This window comes from Aspergillus eucalypticola (assembly GCF_003184535.1).
Source record: "Aspergillus eucalypticola CBS 122712 chromosome Unknown BO83scaffold_22, whole genome shotgun sequence".
Classification (NCBI taxonomy): domain Eukaryota; kingdom Fungi; phylum Ascomycota; class Eurotiomycetes; order Eurotiales; family Aspergillaceae; genus Aspergillus; species Aspergillus eucalypticola.
This window is the reverse complement of record NW_020290296.1, coordinates 362,932-376,819: the sequence shown is the minus strand read 5'-3', so window position 1 is coordinate 376,819 and position 13,888 is coordinate 362,932. Positions and strand designations below refer to the sequence as shown.

Sequence of the window (13,888 nt, the reverse complement as noted above, 5' to 3'; positions counted from 1 at the left end):
ATTGATAATGAAAAGCTGGATCATTCGTATTCGGGTTTACACCGTCAGGAGCTCAGACCCGCCTTAATTTTACATATTTGCGGGGGCAACTAGACCATGAACAAAGACATTGCTATGCATATTGGCACGTAAACTAGCTCTGGCTGAACCGACTTCATTTACTAGTTACATTAGAGTAAGCATGTCTTCTATAGCTCATCTCGGTGGCATCTACACCCAAACAGGTGATTTATACCGAGTCCGAAGTGGACTTACGTATCTCATGCACGTCAATGGAGCAGCTAATGGCAAATGGATCCTAATCTCGCACTAAATGAGTACTTATCACAACCATCAATTTCCATATCATTCAACAGTACTCCAGAATAAAGTACTCCATAAATCAAGCAGGATTGATCCTGCGACTGTCCAATCTCTTGCTTCTCCGTCTGCCTTCTCCTGTTGGTTGTTCATCCTCCAACTTTCTCTTTTCCCTTTTAGTTTCTTCCTTTTCTTCCTCCACCTTCATTCCTTCAGATCCCTTCTTATCACCACCACCACCATCCCCATCATCACTCTGCCCACCCCCCAACAAAGCATAATAGTACCTCACCACCAACGCCACCTTTTCCACCTCCGACCCAGACACTCCCTTCTCTTTTCCTTCTAACCTCTCCCTCAACCCCTTCACCCCTCCCATAGCTCTCGATACTCCTTCATCGTATACTTGACATTCAACTCGCCATTCACCCGCTTATACACCCCTCTTTTAACTCTATCTGCTGCTTCTGCCTCAGCCTCAGCCTGAGCCTCACCCTCCCCAGAGTCAGATCCAGAAGTAGAAGATGGAACCTCCTCCATACAAACCCACAAATACACATCATCGCTATAAAACGGCACATCTGCAGTAGAAGCAAGCGACAACACCAACGAAGCCGTAGCCACTCCCACGCCTCGTAACGCTTTCGTCAGGTTATCCAACGCTTCGCTTGGAAACTTCTCCTTCTCCTCATGACCTTCCTTAGAAGTATGATGGGCGGTGAGTGCTTTAAACGCCCTCCCCGTAGCATCCCTAACCACACTCTCTGAGTTCGAGCGTATCATGCCTAGTAATGCTGGGCGAAAGGTGCCATGTTGCCTATTTTAATATCAGTACAGGTTTTATATATATAAAAAAAGAAAAAGAAAAAGAAAAAGAAAGGGTGAGATACATCTTCCACTCCATCAACTTCACCAATTCGTCTTTCTCCAAGTATCCATACCCATCCTTCCCCTCCTCCGCCCTCGTAGCAACCACTCCCGGTAATCCCTCATACCTGAACCCATCCAGCGACAAGAACTCATTAACTTTAGCAGTAATAAACTCTTCTTCTGCTTTTGATCTCGTGCCTGTCGCCGTCCAGGATGATTTTTGCTTTGTTTTTGGTGCTGCTGCCGCTGCCGGTTTGCGCTTGATCTTGGCGGCGGCTTTGCGGCGGGAGAGAAGGTCCACTGTTTTTGGGTAGAGGGATAGGAGGTGTTGGAAGGTTTGGGGGGTGATGGTTTGGGGGTGGAGGTGGTTCATTGTACTTTGTATGATTATTGGTGTGTTGGATTTTTGCTAGAGGTAAGATGGGGGATAACGGTTGTGGTTTGTCTGGGGATTACGGAGCTGCGGATGGTCTGGCCGCTTCCGAGCGGTAGGGTTCTTCCATATCAATCAATCTACAATCTAGTATTCCAGAGTTCACTACAATGTAGGTATAATTCAAGCATTTGTTACAGGCGTCTACTAATCATCATATCCGCCATCGCTAAACCATCCTAAACCCCGGCCGCTCGCAAAATTCCTGACCGCAATTTATCAAGTACCTAAAGTCCATACATGAAGGAAAGGAGAGTATCCTCATACATTAAACACGTGCAATTCTATCGTTTATCGTCCGCTAGGCCGGCGCGGACTGTCCTTCTTGCCCTTGGCAGGGCTCGCATCCGGGCTCGCAAAGCTCACGCGCTTCTCATCCCGGCTGCGACTTAATGGTCCCAGTGAGGCCGACATGACCCCTTCTTTCTTCTTCTTGTTCCGGCGCCGGAACATGCCCATGTCCGACTTGGCCTCTGGCGCCGTCGTGGACGTCGTGCTGTCCTCGTCGTCTTCCACGCCAATATGACCGAAATCCTCCTCCGCATCGCCCGCCTCCGACGAGCTAGGCCCAGGGCTCTCCGAATCCGAGGCCGCTTCATAGTCGTCGTCATCACTGACGAGACTTGGCGCCTGGTTCGATTCGATAGTATTTGGGCTGAGGTTGGACGAGGGCTCGGTCCCGTCCACCTCTCGCAGCCCGTCGAGCTGCGGCGGCCGGGACACCGCTCCATAGGGAGATTGATAGGGAACAGGCTTGGTCGGGGTCAATGACTCGAAGGGAAAAGGGTTGTGACTCGTTTTATCGAGCCCCTTGCGGCTGCCCGGGCGCTGGGGCGCAGTCTGCGAGGCCGTGGTCCGCATGGGTTGCCTGCCCGCACGGACTGCAGCCGCCTTCTGCTCGTGACTCATCGCTTCCGGTGGTGCCACAGACTCGCTGTCCGACTCGCCCTCGTCCGAAGAGTACTCGCCCAGATCCACTGTTGTCTTTGCCTCCCCGACCAACCGATCAAGGTCGAGCCCCACGCCCCGGGACTGCATGAGAGACGACAGGTGAGGGGTAGCGGGCGAGCCCATGAACGAAGTATGACTCGAAGTGGCAGCGGCAACAGGTGTGCCACGGTGGTTTTCCAACTGGGGACGGGCAGCCGCACGAGGAGTTTCCACCCCGGTCGATGCCCGTCGACTCGGGCAGGATCGCTTCCGGGGACTTGCGTTACCGCCCGCGGCTTCAGACGCAGAGGACGGTGTTTTAGATGATGGCTCAATGCCATGTGCAGTTCGAATCAGCGGGTGGACGAACCCGCCGGTGCCTGCTGTACTGGAGCTCTCCACCCGGCCGCCAACAACGGCGCCAGCCTCGTCGACTTCAACGGGCTTGCCAGACTCCATCGCCGCTGCATCATGGCTGGTGTAGTTCCGACTATGTGCAATGCGACAATGGTTGATGAATCCTTGGGTGCTGGAGAAATTGTCCCGACCGCAGTCCAGACACACCAGCTTGACAAGTACATTATCCGACTTTCGTCGAATAAGCATGGGACCAGCCTTGTCCTTGGGTGCTGGGTAGCCGTTGGGCAGAGCCTGGAGCTTAGCACTTGCCGAGCCGCGCTGAGGCCGTGTCTTGCCAGCCAGCGAGCCCAGATCGCCCGAACTCCCCCGCGTCGTGCGGCCTTCCATGAGAGGTAGCCCACTGAGAGGAGTATCGGGCTCAACTTCGCCACCGTCGAATCGAGGATCCGGTAGGAGCCATCTAGAGTAGTGGCGCGAGTAGGGACCCTCCACGACACCCCATGGCGCGGGAGACTGCGGCGCAGGTCCATTTTCAGGAGCCCAGACCGCGACACCCGTACCATTGCTGACCGACTGCGAATAGCCCGCCACCCTGGATCCCGGATATGGTATCTCGGCACATCGACGGAGTTGTTCCAGCGCGACCTGGCATTTGGCAATCTCTTGATCGATCAGTCTGAGCTCATTGTGTTTCAACAACACCTCCAGACTCAGCTGCGCTTCAAGGGTCTCGCGTAGCGTGTCCGCGTCGATCTTTGGGGAAGTGCCGTCCTGCTGCGTTATCTCCGAGACATTTGTAATCGCGCTTTGACCAGATTGCGACGGATGTGACGACTCCGAGATCGGCTGGGCGCGACCGTCCGGCCCAGCTTGGTGCGACACCGTCACGGCGCTGGTGGCAGGTAGGGAAGGGTCTTGCTGAACGCTGACGGGTTTTGAGGGCGCATCGTCGGCGCGCAGCTTGGTTGCGACCGGGGCATCTCGAGCGGGGGCGGAATCGCTGGAATCAGAGCGCTTGCGCTTCAACTGCGGTAATGGCAGGCCACTAACGCCCGAGGCGGCGCAGTGCGGCGAGGTCGAGAGCATTTTAAGCTCCTCGGCCATCACCTTGTTGCCCCCGATAGCAGAGGACCAAGGAAGCAGGCGAAACATGCCATGCGAGGTTGAGCGCGGAAGAATGTAGAGAGGCGGATCTGCGCAAATGCGACGGGAATGCGACAAGTTTAGAGGCGCCACGTAAGAAGCACGGTACAGTCGAAAGTTGTTTGCCACGCAGACCCCATGCACCTGTGCATGCAAATGCGATCTAAATCCGGGGGAGAACGATGGGAGTAAAATGAAGGGAAGAGAGGAGCAGGCAACGAGGGAATGAAGGTTGCCGCCGATCGGTCAGACGTCGTTGTTTGCGACCGGTGGGAACCCAGCAAGGGGGAGAAAGGAAACACGGGGGGAGCCCCAACAAGAAACGGATGGCCGGAGCTCCGACAGTGAAAGCATGCAACAAGGCTGCTGCGTGAAGACGTAAGATTATTGGATCAGACTGGGGGAAGGGAGTTGGAAGGGCAACTAGGATTGGTCGAAAAAGGAAGAGGGATATTGATGATAAGAGTCCGGGCTGTCTGGATCCCCAAGTATGACCAGATTAAGTTGGGAGGGGAAGGAGGAACAGGACAGGAGGGAGCGACCAAAAAGTAGTGAACAAAGACCAGCAGAATAATAAAGACCGGTCGGAATCCTGGAAGACACAGCGAGAGCGTTCAAACTATCAAGCAAAACCTAAAGAGGAACCTCCTTCCCAGGCAGGTCACATGCACGCCGGGAAGGGGAAGCCAGCTGAAGCGGATCCACGGCTAGGTAAGTAGTAGTAGCAGCAGTAGTAGTGATTGATGGTGGTAGAAGTAAGAGGGCAACCCTTCCCAGTTCTCACGGGATGGTAATGGTAAGTAGGTTGGGTGGTGGCGTAATCTATTAATAATAACCAGTGGTAGATACTAGTTATTCTAGTGTGGGTGTGGATAGTAAAGTAGTTCGAGTGGAATGAATAGATAGCACCCGAAGCTAGTAGTAGTAGGTAGTCAAACCCAAGAGAGGGAGAAATCGAGAGGTGTTGTAGAGAGAGAGGGAGAGTACGGTTGGGAGAAAGAGAAGAAAGAATGGGTGGGAGGGAGAGAGAGAGAGGAGTACCAAGCGAGACGAAGGAAGGCGGACGTTGTCGGGTTAGAAAACAGTTGTGGTAATAGTAGCCAGAATAATAATCATAATCTTGAATAATTATGTTGATGTTGATGTTGTTGTTGGTGGTGTTGTTCAGGTCAACCTGGAGGGAAAATACCGTTAAGAAAAAAGGCGACTATTGGGAGATAATTAGGAACCCGATGAGAGGGGAATTTCAATACTTACGGAAGTCCGACCAGGGACCAAACCGGTTTGAGAGGCGAAAAAAGGTTAATTGGGAAGACGAAGGATTTTGGTTGAGTGGAAAGGGTAAGTAGGGAAAAGAAGTTGGGAGAAGAAGGAAGAACCCGGGATACGGGAGTGGAGGAAGTATTCAAGGGGTGGTGGTGGTGGTTTAGTCAGTCAGTTCAACTGGGGGGGGAAAGAAGAGAAAAAGAGAGATGGGATTAGTTAGTTATTCTCTCATCATGATTACAATATGTGAGTGTGAGTGACTACTTGTGACAGGGGAGGAAAACCGGGCGACAAAAGGACCATCCAAAAGCGAGTTGCAGTACTAGAGTAGTACATACATACATACAGCAGCTGCTGCTATTATTGATGGAGGAGGATGACACGTCGAATCACTGCCTGAACGAGTGGAGCCCATGATGTGATGCCGGGCCTGGACTGGGCCATGGATGCCCGGGGTATTGGCCGCGCTAACATCCGCTCTAGCAGGGGTCTTTTGCCGCCCACAAAGTACCATACCATACATACAGCGGGCGGGTTTCTATTCTTTCCAATTCCTACGCATACCCGTACTGGTATGAAACCCCCCGTCTCGTTACATTGCTGCAACTACCCGGTCAAGTACCCTCCGTCTGAAAGTTGAGACACCTCCAGGTAGATTAAACACACACTATTGTACTCCCCCAACTGCCCTAGTTATAACATGGATTCTCGCTTCTTCTCTCCCCCAATCTGCTGGCTATGCTTGCCATGAAAGAGATCCTTTTAAAACCCTGTGACACTCCCAGTCAGACATTTAGGCTACCACCACCACCACATTGCACTGCCCACCGATGCCAATTCGCTCATGACAACTCGTAGTTCCATGGATCTGTTCCTCAACCACCCGATTTTAGGTTCACTACACATGGGCATTGTTCCCTTCCCACTATCTGGCTCTTGCTCGCTCTCGCACCGTCTGTCTTATCACTCCTTTTCCACCAGCAGATCAGACCCGGGATCGGCGGTTGAGCAAGGCTCGTTACATCATCCACTCGCGTCCTCGTCTGCCTATCATCTCCACCAGCCACAGCATAGCTTGCGATTGAGTTCACGCCAGCACTGCTTCATGGCACGCTTGCTCGTTGGTTCTCCACCCCCAGACGCCCCCTAAGGTATTCCTGCCAGAGGAGGGGCACTCAATACGAAGTTGCTCCCACAATAAGGGGTCTACCACAATGCCACCGCCTATATCACAGAGGTTTATGCCTGAGGCCGACAGCTTCCATCACTCTCGCATCCAACATGGCCTGTCGCTTTATCCTCATTGCTGGGTTGCCGTTGACTAGCATCGCAATGACCGACAGAGGAAGCTGATTTTCAACCCTGCCTTCCAAGCGCTCAAGCGGTCGACTGTCCTAGAAAAATGTGCTGGCAGTAGGCTTCCCATATTCTTTCCTGGAGAATCATGCTGACGGCTTAGAGGCTCGAGGCGTTGGGTGCTCCCGGTTTATAACCACGGTAATCTCTTGGCCTCAGGTGCCTCTGCCGTCGGGACACCCGAGAATCTCACCTCTCCTCGGACCTCATTGTCCCGAGGCATGGAATTTCCGAGTCATCTTCCAAAGGGGATGGTTTTGAACTTGTTGATCCTCATCTGAGCGGGAGGGGGCCGTTATTCGGATGTTTCTAAGGTGCCGACTGCAGAAAAGATTCCCTAAGCCTATTACCCCACACCCCGCACTACGCTCAAATTAATTCGTCATGCGGGAATATTTGCGCGCCGGTGTCTACTGTTTGTAGCTAGTGAAGACAATCTTCATGGCTCATTTAACCGGCGCTCGCTGTTATTGCTGTATTCGATCTTTAGGTCAAATGACGGACGAGCTTGGCCATATTGAGCTCCTCGGATGGCCCGACTTGGGACCTTGGCTTCCCTCGTCGTCGAATAACCTTTTGGCTCAGTGCTAAGCATCCTTCAACTCAGAACTAGCTAAAGAATGGCTCGTCGGGTTATCCAGATATCTCGGTCCGGGACAGAGGCCATGTGCCGGCAGCACAAGCATGGACGAGATATAAGAAGTGCTGGAACTATGCCGACAAACGAAGTCAAAGCACCGGTCCACATCATCTATCTCCTTGAGACTCGCTCCCAATGTACAATCTACTAGGGTTCCTCGCTGCGCTGGGCTGCGCGCAGACCGCCCTCGCAGCCCCCTTCGCCAGCCCCCCAAACTCTTCTTACATCGACTGGCGCACCTTTAAAGGCAACGGCGTCAATCTCGGCGGCTGGCTCGTGCAAGAGTCCACAATAGACAGTTACTTCTGGGACACATATTCCGGCGGCGCCTCCGACGAATGGGGTCTCTGCGAACACCTCGGCGCCCAATGCGGCCCTGTCCTCGAGCATCGCTACGCGACCTGGATCACCAAGGCCGACATCGACAAGCTCGCGTCCGCCGGTATCACAGTGCTGCGCATCCCCACAACCTACGCCGCATGGATCGACCTCCCCAGCTCGCAACTCTACTCCGGTAACCAAACGGCCTACCTCCGAGAAATCGCCGACTACGCCATCAGCACCTACAACATGCACATCGTGATCGACACACACTCCCTCCCCGGGGGCGTGAACGGCCTAACCATCGGCGAAGCCACCGGCCACTGGTACTGGTTCTACAACGAGACCAACTTCAACTACTCGTTGCAAGTGATCGATCAAGTGATCAACTTCATCCAAACCTCGGGATCCCCACAATCCTACACCCTCGAGCCCATCAGCGAACCCGCCGACAACAACACCAACATGGTTGTCTTCGGCACGCCCCTTGCCCTGACGGACCACGGCGCCGCCTGGGTGCTCAAGTACATCCGGGCCGTCATCCAAAGAGTTGCCTCGGTGAACCCCAATATCCCCGTCATGTTCCAAGGTAGCTTCAAGTACCCGCAATACTGGGAGGGAGATTTCCCCGCGAGTACGAACCTCGTCTTCGACACGCATCACTATTACTACGAGCATATGGATTCCACGTCGGAGAATCTGCCCGAGTATATTCTTGCGGATGCCCGGGAGAAGTCCGGCACGGGCAAGTTCCCTGTGTTTGTGGGCGAGTGGGCTATTCAGGCTACGTACAATAATACGTTTGCGCTGAGGAAGAGGAATGTTTTGGCGGGGTTGGATATTTGGCAGAGTTATTCCCAGGGGAGTGCGTATTGGACGGCCAAGTATACGGGAAATACGAGTGTGGATGGGCAGGGCGAGCAGAAGGATTATTGGTGTTATGAGACGTTCATTGACGATGGGTATTTTAGTTGAGCTGCAGCTGCAGCTGCAGTTGCTTGGTTGTATGATTGATTGATTGTGATATGTATATAGGTATGAACTATGAGGAGATGAGTGTGCTCATGAGTGGGTACTATTGATGAACTTTTAACAACAAACCCAGTAACAAACTAGTTAAAACACAGTCTAGACTCGTAGGAAAAGAATGCTCAATACTACTAACAAACAGCATGAAACAATACATATCATCTTCCTTCAATTTGCTCCCCAACAACTCATTCATTGACACAGTTATACCCAAGACGATTCTCACCCACAAAGATACAAACATAAACCAGCGACCAGCACCGATCAATGCCTTCCCCATCACACAAACACCCAATCCCCATACCCTCACCCTCGACACTCACACAGACAAAAACCAATAGAATAGAAAAATCACTCCACCATCCTGAGCACGAAATTCACCACGACGGCCGCCAAAAGCGCCATAGCGAGGATCGTCGGCCCGAAGCGATCATCAATTCCACTCTGGCCTCGTTTGCGAATACTCTGCGCGCGCCAGTGGAAGGTCACCAGCGCATAGATCATCGCGGCCATGGCGATGATGGTGAACAGACCGGCGGAGATGCGGCCAATGCGGTCACCGAAGTTCAGCAGACCGACGGCGAGACCGCCTAGGATGACGGTGAAGTTCAGCCATGAGAGGAAGGTGCGCTCGTTGGCGAAGAAGACTTTGGGTTCGACACGTGTGGGGAGGGCGATTCTTTTTCCTGTTCGGTGTTAGGATTTGGGTTGAAGGGGGTGGGGGATTGTGGAGGGAGGGAGGGATTACCTGGGGCGGTTTGGAGGAGTGGTTGGGAGGACATTTTTAATTGTGAGGTAAGGTGGTGTGGTTGTGAGAGGATAGTAGCAAGGGAGGAGAAGAAGGAGGAGGAGGAGGAGGAGGAGGAGGAGGAGGAGGAGAGGGGATGAGAAGGGAGATTGTAGTGCAGGTAACTAAGCTAGTTGGAGAGCTGCAGCAGGTCGTGTGACTTGTTTCTTTTCTTGTCTGGGAGAGAAAAAGATAAGAGAGTAGGAGATAGGTAGAAGACAGAGAGTGGGAAGGGTAAAAAAGAAAAGAGAGAGAGAGAGGCAGAAAGAGAAGAGAATTCTGCACGGAGTAACTAGTTGCAGTGGTGGTGATAAGAAGACGCCAAACTAACGTTAGATTAGTTCCAAGTTGAGTTAGTTCTCTAAAGGAGAGAGAGAGAGACAAGAGGGAAGAGAGATTTAAGCTCCGGGGGGGATTGATGTAATAGCCATGATTGGTACTGGACAGTAAAAAAACACCACTGGATCGAGACGAGCTGCTCAACTTTCCCCGCTTGACGCCCGACACTTTGTCTGCTTCGGGTTTAGTGTAACGCGCCGCGGCTGTTTCTGCCGTGCTTCACCGCCGGGTAGCGCGCACGTGCCGCAACGTGTTGTTGTGATTGCCCGGTTGGACCCGCCGGTGCCGATTGGTCTTGGGGTCTACTTTACTACTAGTATGAATGTATGATAGCTTGCGGTTAAGGGGGGAACTGAATTCCTAGGACAACAGACAAGAGAGATTATGGATCTACCGTGCAGCGGAATTCTTTTCCCGTAGCATTCTCTCGACTTGCTCAGCCTGATGCAGTGGGTTGTCAGAATCTAGTGCGGTGGAGTGTGCAGCGGTTAGGAACCGTTTACATGCAATATAGTCCCTGTTGGCTATCACAGCTGTAAGGGACGGCATGGTGTATGTGCGTCGAGAGTGGGAGACCTAACTTTGCCTGAGTGTACCTAAGCATTCGTGGGTTTCCGGGGCCGTAGGAGCTGCGGGTGCTGATGACATTATTGACTTTGTTGGTAACAATCACCTCGAACGTGAATGCTTGAGGTCTTTCAGCATCTGTGTGAAAAGGTAGAGATTTATATCAAGCAAAGGAGAGGTCTTTTGAGGATTCTTGGCTAGTCAATGAGAGCTTAACTTGGTAGGCCTGTATACAGTGCTTGAGAACTATCAAAACACTGTGAAGGGTGATCTGTAAAGAACGCGCTTTGGCTGCTCAAAAATTAACTGGTTTATCTGTGTTTTCTAGAATCTCACTAAAGTTAACATGTCTGTAAGTCATGAAGCGTATTAATTGCAGTGGTTTGATCAAATTGAGCCTAATGTGTGAAAAAGGGTGCAAAGTTCACTGGTGCCGCAAATGAATAGACCAACAGTTATTCATTCTCCACCATTGTGAGTACCAAGCACGAACATTCCCCGTGATTTTGAGGCATCATGCTTCCCAGTATGTGAACTACTTCACTTGAACTCGCATTTAACTGTGGCCAAAGAGATCGGTGGCTAGTTTGAAGATTGGCTAGACTTTTTTAACTTCAATTCCTCCTAGATGGGGTACGTGTACAACTGAAAGTGTACTGGGGTGATGGCTAGTTTAGGTGAGTGATATTGTAGAATAAGATATAGTGTGAAATTGCATTTTACCTCTATTGACAGAGCTTTCATGTAAATGAAGTATTTCGAGCAAGGGTCGACGTAATTGGAGTAAAAAGGTCGAGTTGGAGTAGGAATGTCGCGTTGGAGTAGGGCTGCTGTTGGAGTCGGTTACAGCTTGAGTGGTTGGAGTAGATATTCATGCTGCGTGCAGCATTATACACCTATCTTAACTTCCAGATACATTATTAACTACCCAGGTTATGCGTTAAAAAAAAAAAAAATAAAAAAAAAAAAAAAAAATAAAATTTGGCGCGTTCGGGTTAGAGAAAAGATCTATGGGTGTGGGTGTGATTCGGGTCTTGTTGAACGTCAGGATCCATATCCATCCATACAGCAGCATGGTCTCCCATCTTTACTGGCAACCTTGATTCCATATAGGCAAATGAGCAGGACCAGAGAGCTATTAGTGGGGTCAGGAATATGTTGGCAACTGACTGGCATCAGTGCTTAGATTACGCACGATACATCCAGTAAAGCATTCCTTCTATTATGCTATGTCCAGCTACACAATGACTTTCTTCTACCTAATAACCACGATATTATTGTTATATAGTTACTCCCACTGATATCATTGAGAGTACTAGGGACCCCCCTTGAAAAAATTACGATCCGATGATACTTATCAATACTATCACCGGCTCCAATTGATGTCTCCAATTGTCACTGCGCAGGATACCAAGTTCGCAGCTCCATTAAACGTTTTCAGAAACAAGACAGTGGAGAACCTAGTTAGAGGGCATTATTAAGCCCTGCCATAGTAGTAGATTAATAAGCCAAAGTATCATTTGAACAATATTTCGATTATAAAAGGCACATACCCTCTATCCAAAATTCATCAACATGCAATCATTTCTAAAAAGGTCTCTATCCACAATGACCAAACCTCTACTCCTCCACGCCCACGCCACGGGCCCCAATCCCATCAAGATCGCAATCGCTCTCGAAGCCCTTAAAGTTCCCTACGACGTCCAACATTGGGAATTTGGCGACGACCCCAAAAAAGGCGTCAAAGGCGAGGCATACTTGAAGATCAACGAAAATGGTCGACTCCCCTCCCTCCAGGACCCGAACACGGGCGTCGTGGCCTGGGAATCCGGCGCATGCATGAACTATATCCGCCGAGTGTATGACCACGAAGGGAAGCTAGGTCCTGCCGGTAAGGAAGAGCAGGATATTGTCGACTTGGAGAAATGGGAGTATTTCCTACTCACCAATTTGGCGCCGATGTTGGGTCAGGTTAATTGGTTCAGGTATTTCTGCCTACCTACTTGGTTGACAAGATTTCACAATCAAATTCGAGATATGCTAACATCACGTCAAGGAATTACCATGAAGTGAAGAACCAGGATGCGCTGGATAGGTATTCAGCGCAGGTCTATCGCTGCTTCGGGGTGTTGGAGGGGCAGGTGAAGAAATCGAATGGAGAGAGTATTCTGCCCGAAAAGATTACCGCCGTGGATTATCATGCGGAACCCTGGGTTAGACAGTATAGTTTTGCGGGCCTGTCTTTGGATTCCTATCCCCTGCTTCAGCGTTGGCTGGCTGGGATGGCTAAGCTGGAGGAGGTGAAAAGAGCTTATGTGAAGATTAAGGGACAGGGCCCGGAGTAGACTCAGGGTTCAGTGGTTGACTGCATTTATCATAGCTAAAGAGATACGTTAATATTGGGGGAACAAGCTTTCAATAGTTACGATAACAGTATGTAAAACCAATTACTCAACAGGCCAAGCACTTTATAGTGTATATATAGTATTAAGTATGTATAGCAGCGATACAGTATACATCAAACATCGCAATCCCAGGGTATCACTCAAATATTACTGTCAAAACCCATCATATCACCTCCTAGAATTCAACAACCCCATAAAGACGTGTAACATCCTCACACAGCCTTTCAAGACTGAACTCCTTATAATAATCCCTTGAGCCCACCGGCAGCCTCTGTAAAAGGGACAATTTGATGGTCAGTTCAATCAGCTGAATTATCTCCGAGATCTTCTGCGGAGTGGTGTTTGGTTGATATGCATCTCGATAAGGCTCTAAAAGGTCTTCAATCTCGGACCTGTCGCAGACCTTGTTGCACATATCGAACCGTTGCTCGAGAAGCGGAAAGAGTTCGTCTTTCTCGATTGAGTACATCTTGTCTCGTTGTTTGAGATATTCCTTCCTGCGGGTGACTTGTTCTTTACTCAGGGCGGGTGGCATGTTGAAGACTGTAGGTTGCTAGTGGGCTGTTTGAGGAGGTGGGGAATGGATATGTCTGTGTGCTCGGTAGGGCTTTAGTTGTGGTTGCTGTATCTTTGCTGGGTTGCAAGGTTCGATTAGATACTCAAGAAATTGACCTCTACCTCCATGTCTATATAGACTACCACGATAGGTATCGAAACAAAGAACCTGGTGAAATAAGACATGCATTTTATTGGCGTTGTTCAGCCAAGGTTTGCTGTGGTGAAAGTACCACTCGTTGCCTTCACGATAATGTAGATATTCAAGGCAACTAATCGCATCGTAATGTCAAGTAATATAGAGTATCGAAAGGTGCTCCGCTTAACGGTGATTCACGGAATCATGTAACGGGGCCATATCGAAAGTGAATATGCTCATCTCGACATGTATGTATAGCAGAGATGAAAGTTGGAACTTAATTTACGGTTCGTCCCAAGCATTGTGGGCAGATTCATGGCAACATCCTCCACAGAATACCAAGTATTGTTAGTCAATGGTTCAATTGAACAAAGGATTTTAAGGACATAAAGAAGCCTTTCAGAACGACACGGAGTTTATACAATTCCATCCAAGAAAACAAACATAA

At 50.4% G+C, this 13,888-nt stretch overlaps 5 protein-coding genes across 5 annotated transcripts; 2 read left to right on the top strand and 3 right to left on the bottom strand.

The window, feature by feature from the left end:
- Positions 1–382: 382 nt before the first annotated feature.
- On the bottom strand, positions 383–3,979 carry BO83DRAFT_401107 (uncharacterized protein; the record flags this gene model as incomplete). Its single annotated transcript, XM_025533443.1, has 5 exons — positions 383–650; positions 671–767; positions 795–1,117; positions 1,191–1,547; positions 2,016–3,979. The coding sequence occupies 5 exons, from the start codon at positions 3,977–3,979 to the stop codon at positions 383–385; spliced, it is 3,009 nt and encodes a 1,002-aa protein (XP_025385506.1).
- Positions 3,980–7,343: 3,364 nt separating this feature from the next.
- On the top strand, positions 7,344–8,708 carry BO83DRAFT_99519 (glucan 1,3-beta-glucosidase precursor). The gene has a single exon (XM_025537778.1). It carries the CDS (start codon positions 7,434–7,436, stop codon positions 8,592–8,594), a length of 1,161 nt encoding a protein of 386 aa, XP_025385505.1. The 5' UTR covers positions 7,344–7,433; the 3' UTR covers positions 8,595–8,708.
- BO83DRAFT_380595 (putative vacuolar transporter chaperon Vtc1) lies at positions 8,678–9,849 on the bottom strand. Its single transcript, XM_025531783.1, has 2 exons — positions 9,397–9,849; positions 8,678–9,334 (listed from the first exon to the last, which is right to left on the bottom strand). The coding sequence occupies exons 1-2, from the start codon at positions 9,428–9,430 to the stop codon at positions 9,000–9,002; spliced, it is 369 nt and encodes a 122-aa protein (XP_025385504.1). The 5' UTR covers positions 9,431–9,849; the 3' UTR covers positions 8,678–8,999.
- Positions 9,850–11,949: 2,100 nt separating this feature from the next.
- On the top strand, positions 11,950–12,686 carry BO83DRAFT_318987 (glutathione S-transferase family protein; the record flags this gene model as incomplete). The annotated part of the gene is made up of 2 exons (XM_025527759.1): positions 11,950–12,326; positions 12,398–12,686. The coding sequence occupies 2 exons, from the start codon at positions 11,950–11,952 to the stop codon at positions 12,684–12,686; spliced, it is 666 nt and encodes a 221-aa protein (XP_025385503.1).
- A 235-nt stretch (positions 12,687–12,921) lies between these two features.
- On the bottom strand, positions 12,922–13,281 carry BO83DRAFT_391257 (uncharacterized protein; the record flags this gene model as incomplete). Its single annotated transcript, XM_025532894.1, has 1 exon — positions 12,922–13,281. The coding sequence occupies one exon, from the start codon at positions 13,279–13,281 to the stop codon at positions 12,922–12,924; it is 360 nt and encodes a 119-aa protein (XP_025385502.1).
- Positions 13,282–13,888: the final 607 nt, after the last annotated feature.